This window comes from Brassica oleracea, chromosome C9 (assembly GCF_000695525.1).
Source record: "Brassica oleracea var. oleracea cultivar TO1000 chromosome C9, BOL, whole genome shotgun sequence".
In the NCBI taxonomy this organism is placed as follows: domain Eukaryota; kingdom Viridiplantae; phylum Streptophyta; class Magnoliopsida; order Brassicales; family Brassicaceae; genus Brassica; species Brassica oleracea.
In genome coordinates, this window is record NC_027756.1 from 40898294 (window position 1) to 40905828 (window position 7535).

General features: G+C 29.7%; 1 protein-coding gene across 1 annotated transcript in view; it reads left to right on the forward strand.

The window, feature by feature from the left end:
- LOC106315016 (probable serine/threonine-protein kinase At5g41260) overlaps nucleotides 1-6062 on the forward strand; it is an 8414-nt gene extending 2352 nt beyond the window's left edge. Inside the window, exons 6-7 of the mRNA XM_013752797.1 lie at nucleotides 5838-5923; nucleotides 6007-6062. Of these exons, the coding sequence (XP_013608251.1) occupies nucleotides 5838-5923; nucleotides 6007-6062 (142 nt within the window). The remainder of the gene's footprint in view (nucleotides 1-5837; nucleotides 5924-6006) is intronic.
- Nucleotides 6063-7535: the final 1473 nt, after the last annotated feature.

Sequence of the window (7535 nt, forward strand, 5' to 3'; positions counted from 1 at the left end):
AATGGATGATCAAAGGGGAGTGTTATAAGATAAACTTTGAAATGATCCTCCACTCCTTTACCAACTCAAGCACTATGATCATCTACTCATCAAGCACTATGATCATCTACTCATCAAGCACTATGATCACCCACTCATTTACCAAATCAAGCACCATCTTTGATATTTTATGTATTGTTGCTCACTATAAATACCATCACTCATCTCACTCTTTTGTACACAATTACATCTTCTTCTTCTTCCTTATAATAAACTCTTTCTCTCATATTAAGTGTTATTTGCTTCATACGGGTATTGAATTCTACTCTTATTTAAATTTCCCGATACTATAAATTATAAGTTATTTCATAACACTGACTACATTTTTCCGGTACCCAAACAGAATTAGCAACTAGTACCAACTAACAGTAGAAAATTTTAAAATTTTGACAGGAAATTATTTTCCGCTACTCACATTAAAACTTATCTATCTAAACCAGCATAATCACCAGTAATCTTTTATTTTCACATTTTAAAAAATCAAATTCGTCCTATATAAATCATTCAAATGACAAATCTGTAGTTGCAAGCATTTTTGGATTTTCTATATTTTGATGTTATTCACAGCAAATTCACTCACATTCCCACATATAGCGGAAACCATGTGATTGTGAACAACAGAACATTTTGATCGTTGCTCAAAAAAAAAAAGAACATTTTGATCACCCAAATTCACTCAAAGTAGTATCTGTTTTTGCTCGAGAAAAAACTACAAACTATTTTCTATATATTATTTTTACGGTAAATCATTCCTCTATTATTATTTTTTTTGCAACTGATTTTATCATTCCTCTATTATGATACTATATTTCTTTAAATTCTGAAAATAAGTGCTATTTTATTTGTTACGTGGAAAAATTATTCCAAGCCATACATCTTCTCGAGGTTTCCTGGCAGTGAATTTGAAAGGAATGTTTGTTGTGTTTATTCTTGTCGCCGTGCGAAATTTCGTACTATTCGTATGAATATATATCTAACAGAATAATGATTTGTTGGAAATATTTGAATAGATAATTGACTAAAGGGTCCATTTCTCAGCGTCAGCTTCCACTCAGAGGTACACGTCAAGGAGAACGATAATTCCATCTCCAATCACTTAAAATGTTTTGTCTATTCCAATCACTTGCGTTACGTCCTCATTTCCGCACTATTGTTCTTTTTATTTAATTTTACCATCAATGATAGAGATTAAGATATAATAGTTATATTTAGTAGTGAAAATAATCCCAATAGATTAATGAAGGAGTGGGATTTGGTTGGAATCTTTGTCAGAACATTGTTTGCTTTGTAAGTTTTTAATATATAAATGTTCCATTATATAGACACACATTAAATATAAGTGGACTCATTAAATATAACTATTATATCTTAATCTCTATCATTGATGGTAAAATTAAATAAAAAGAACAATAGTGTTTAAATAAAAAGAACAAAAGAACAATCACTGTTATGATTGGCATAATAAACACTGTTATGATTGGCATAATAAACACTGTTAGATTATCCAACTGAACTTTAATCTATTGGGATTATTTTACCATCAATGATAGAGATTAAGATATAATAGTTATATAATAGATTTTGTAAAACGACTATAAATTACTAAAAATGTAAAAAATTCACAACGAAAATTTTTGATCAAAGGTTTAATTTTTTTTTTCAATCAAGATAAAAATGATCATATATCATATGAATATGAAGTCTCATTAATAGATATTCATATTATTTATATATATATATATTAATATCATTTAAAATTAAATTATATACCATATAAAAATATATAACAATGCTAATTTCAAAATTTGCAATGAAATATTATTGAGATCTTAATATTTTAATTTTAAAATTTGTATTGATAAATCTCATATTAAAAGTTTTGTGATTAACATTTTAAATTTTTGTTACAGCAAATATACAAAAGTTAATGAAATCATATGAGTAAAAAGTTTCAGTAATAAATATTTATATTAAAATATACTATATATATATATATATATGTCAATATCACTAAAGTTTAATTATATACCTTATAAAGTAAATAATTTTTTTTTATTTATTTACCAAAAATATGACTGTAAATAAACAAAATGTATTGATTTTAATTTATGTGCTTACTATAATGTATATACTTTTATGTATATAAATTGTTTTTTAAGTAGGTGGTTTCTAATATATTATATGATCCTGACAATCCGAAAAATACAGTTCTTCAAATCAAAGTGATTTTTAATATTGAAAACATTATATATATATATATATATATTATTTCATTCAGATTAAATATTTTAATCTTGATTTTTATTCCTAATAAGCTTTTAATGAAATACTAGTTAAGACTCGCGCCTTGCGCATGATGAACATTGTATATATAAATTATTTTCACGTATTATGTTCTTTTATATATTATAAAATAATATATATATATATATATATATATATATATATATATATTGGGTAATTAAAAAGTCAGTAACTATTACGTAGATAATTAATGAATACGTAAATAAATGTTATTAATCCAAAAAAATAATTTTTCTATTTTATATTTGTATATAATAAATTTAAATAATATATACATAGATATATGAGGGTTAAATGATGCGTTCTACTCATTAGTTTTTTTGATGATTTGTATCTTTTTATAATAAAAATTTTAAATCACTAATAACAAAAATTTCATTGTGCGATGTTTAAAAGTTTTAGTAATTTATAAATTTTTTATAAAAAAATCAGTAAAAGTTTTAAAATTTAAATATTAAATTGTCAGCATTTGTTCAAAGCTTTTATCAAAAAAAAATAGTTCAAAGCAAATTTCAAAATTAAAATATTTATGTATTTTCTATGGTATATAGTTTAATTTAAAATATATTAATATAAACATGTAAATATATGTATATATATATATTAATATTAATATTTATTAAGTTAGACTTCCTACTTACACGATTTTGTAATCATTTGTATCTTGTCATAAAAAAAATTTAAATCATGGATCATAAAAGTTTCTATGTGAGACTTTTTAAAATATTCAAAATATAACATATACGGAAAAATATAAATTTTATTATATGGTTAATGTTGTTATTTAATTTATTTTAATAATTTAAAGTTAAAAATGATAGAAAATACACTAATTTGTATCAAACCTTTATTATCCAAAATCATTAATTGTTATATATACTAGTCTCATTAGGAAATTCCGTAATTTTTATTCAAGGAAATTATTGAGACATCAAAAATTAATTTATGGTTAGTTTAATAAAAAAATTATTAAATATTTAGATGGACCAACCTATTTCTCTAAAGATTAGAATAATCGTTGTGGTGATAACACGTAGATACATCAAATGTTGTAATGCTTTTTTTAATATATAGGAGATCATGAAAGGATTTCAATCACCTCTTTTTGAGTTTGTTCGAATAGTGAAAGATTTGATCATTCGTCTAATATTTGTTTCTCCCTAATATCCTAACTAGCTATTATAATTGTAAGAATGAGAGAATTAAACTATTTATTATAAGTTTTCTGGTTTATCATTTAATAAATCAAACAGTTATTAGTTTATGCATAGTTTACATATATTAGAATGGTAAAGTTTTATATATATTTTTATCGATATACGCTTAAGTAACTAAACCTCAAAAGCGTAAGATAATAAAATAAATAATTTGTTTTGTTGTTCTTAGAATTATATGATTTTAGACCGAAGTTGTGAACATATACTAGACAAACATTTATATTTCGAGTCTTCACTTATATTATATAACGGGTTGATATATTAGATTTGAACACTAACCTGTGAATAGAGTTTGTAGGTGATTTTCTTCAAATTTTTGATTCTTAGATATGTATCTAGAGTGAAACTAATATTTACATATGTCCATCTTTTTAAATTGATACTTATGCAATTCACCGAATTCACATAAGAAGTTAAAAGAAAAAATAAAACTCATATCAATGAAACAGAAACGAAAACGAAAGCACAATTTTATAGAGGTAGAAAATGAAATCACTTATGCAGAGTCAATAGTAAGCAAATTGATAGCAGAAAATCTAATCCTCTTTTGTCATTTTGTAATTTTTGTCAGCCGAAAAACTATAATTTCTTTTTGTGCAAATGAAGTTTTAAAAATAATTAAAATCAGTTGTACGTTAACTCTTCAACTACGATGATACATTTGAGACCAACATTTGCATTCGCCATTTTACAATCGATAAAAATTGTAGTGTACAAAATGTTAAAACCATTTAATGAACAAACGTTAGTATAAGAAGATTCTTTCCTTGCATGCGAATAGGTTACCATCTAGTAATATATTGTTTATCAATAGAAAACAAAAAGATGAAAAGTGTGTCCTTCTTTTCAGAGATGAAAGTACAATTATTTGGGAGACATGAATAATTTTGATTGTTTTCTTACAAGAAATATAGTCCCACGTCTTAATAATTTGATATCAATCTTTCTGGAACAACTTAATTTTGACCCCCACATGTATTATAATTTACACATGTACATATAAAATCTAAGAAGTTGTGTTTCTTTGTTAATCGGTTAATCTACGGACTACAGCTAGCTATAAGTGAATAGTTGTTGACACACTTCCAAAACTACGGAATTTTTTTCTAACGCACAAGTAATCTAAAAGAGAGGAGGATAAAAGATAAAACACATTAAAAAGAGTCAAATAATAAAAGTGTACAATATAAAGGTAAGTTTAATTTTTGTTATTTTTTTTAACTTTTCTATTAGTAATTTTCTTTAATTATTCAATATATATATATATATATATATATCAGTTTATACAAAAAGTATTTGAAATTTATTAGCGTGAAGAAATCGAAAGCGTCAGCTACCATATTTATTTGTTTGGCTTATCTTTTTTTTTGACATCTTGTTTGGTCTTATCAAAGCTCACTTTAGCTTTCTCTGTAAGATTTTAGATTGTATTGATCGTCTTAAACCTTAGTTCCTTAGCTAGATTTTTTTAGCTAATACTTGATCAATTGACCTTGATACGATTTGTTTGTTTGTTGTATAGGAGACAAGACACAAAACTTTGGTTATCTAGTTCCCTTGCGGTACGTCTGGGGGAAGAACTACGCTTCCAATTCACTATCTCAAGTATAAAGAGAGTAATACAAGATATGATAGTCAAGCTACTACAAGACCGTAGCAAGACCAAGAACTAACACTCTTAGTTCTTATACCGACTGCTTCACTTATCAGGTATGCTCAGACGATCTCTCAACCAAGACAATCTGTAACCACCTGATCACCACAATCTTCTATCTGATTCCATCGTCTCCAAGTAACTAAGGTGTAAAGCGTAATGCCCTAGACGTCATGGGCTCGAGCTCTTGTTAACTCTGCAGGCCCGATACACTCAACCTCTTTGTTATGGGCTTTAGGCTTAGGCCCACTGAAGAGAGGAATAGAGACAACAGCCCGACAAACTCCACCTTTGTCTCTGTCCGAGTCTTCGCGAAACCTCCTCAGTCTCTTTCTTTGCCGACTCCCTGTCTCTCTCTCTCTCTCTCAAAACGGAACTTATCACCGGTGAATCTCTACCGATTCGCCTCTATAACTCTTCTGAGTACTCACTTTTTCTTTCCTGAGCGTCTCATCACTCATGCAACTGGTGATGTGAACTGTTTCAGCTGGCTCTTTTCTTTAGATTCGCGACTTCCAACTGTCACCTCCGGCGACCGATAACTGATCTGCTTCACTGTAGATACCCTTACATGTGCCTGATTGTCTTTTCCAACAAGATGACTTTGCTTCTGTTCCCTGAAGGCATTGCGAAAGGAAACGAGATTCGTCGACTAATCCCCCTTTCGTGTGTCCTCATCAGAAGCCCCCTGCTATCATACAATCAATAGGTAATAATCTAGACTCCTTTTAGTTTCCTTATCTGTGATTTAATAACTCACGAAGTATCTTAATGTCTTTGTTTCCTCTGCAGCTGATAAAGACTTCAAGACCTTCGTGCTCCTACAATCCTTCAGATTCGCAAGGTAAGCTTCTTTGTAGCAAACCATTAGTTAACTGTTAAGTTTCAAACTTGACCGCTCAGATCACTTATAAAACTGTTAAATCCGTCTGAATCCGTAATCGCCATTAATAATATGTTAATCTTCTGAAACCGTAGATTAAGCCTCTTTCAAATTTGACCATTCAAAACAGGATTTGTGTTGATTTCCTCTTACCGATACTGATCAACCTCTGTATCTGTTTATATCCCTTTTGCGAGGTCCTTCAATCAACTAACTAGGAACCTCGGGATGCTTCAAGCTGACTACCGGATTACCTTGAGAAGTCCGAGACACTTCTCGAAACTCTTTCCAGGTAAACTTTTTGTCAACATATCTGCTGCATTCTCTGTAGTGTGAACCTTTTGAACCTTGACTGAACCCTCCTCCACAATGTCTCGTATGAAATGATATATCCTTGCAATGTGTTTAGTTCTGTCATGATGCACACTGTATTTTGCAAAGCATATTGCACTCTGTGAGTCACAGTTTAGTTTGAATGCATCTGTTTTGAATCCTAGTTCTTCGCATATTGCCTTTAGCCAGATGCCTTCTTTAGTAGCTTCAGCTAGGGCCATGTACTCTGCTTCAGTAGTAGATAGGGCAGCTACTTGTTGTAGACATGATCTCCAACTGACCGTATTGCCACCAACTCTGAACACATAAGCTGACACGGATCTTCTTTTGTCTAAGTACGCAGAGTAGTCCGAATCTGAAAAACCTTCTATATCAAACTCCTCTGATTTAGTAAATGTTAGACACACATTAGAAGCACCATTTAAATATTTTAGGATCCATTTTACAGCTTCCCAGTGACTCCTTCCTGGATTTTCCATGAACCTACTTACCACTCCTATGTAATATCCCAAATCTGGTCTTGAGCCGACCATTGCGTACATCAAGCTCCCTATTGCGCTTGCATAGGGAACTGTATCCATCGCATCTCTCTCTGTTTCTGTCTCTTCAGGTCTTAGACTTCTTAGTTTAAACAGAGGGTTGCTAGGTGTCACGACTGCTATACTCTTTTCCAAGTTGAATGTTCTTAGAACTTGCTTGATGTATTTTTCCTGTGAAAGTTTTAGCTCTCCATTCTTTCTATCTCTTCTGATATCCATTCCAAGAATTCTTGATGCTGGTCCAAGATCTTTCATCTCAAATATCTTGTTAAAATTCTTCTTAAGACTGTTTATTTTTCCAATGTCTTTAGCTGCCACGAGCATATCATCAACATAGAGTAATAAGTAGATCATATTCTCCACAGTCGTACTTTTATTGTAGACACACGGATCCTTAGAACAGCGTGTAAATCCCTGAGACTTCATGAACTCATTAAACTTTTGGTTCCACTGTCTTGGGGACTGTTTAAGTCCGTATAGGGATTTCTTTAGAAGGCACACCATTCCCTCTTTTCCCCATTCTATAAATTCCTCAGGTTGTTCCATATAGATTTCTTCATCAAGAA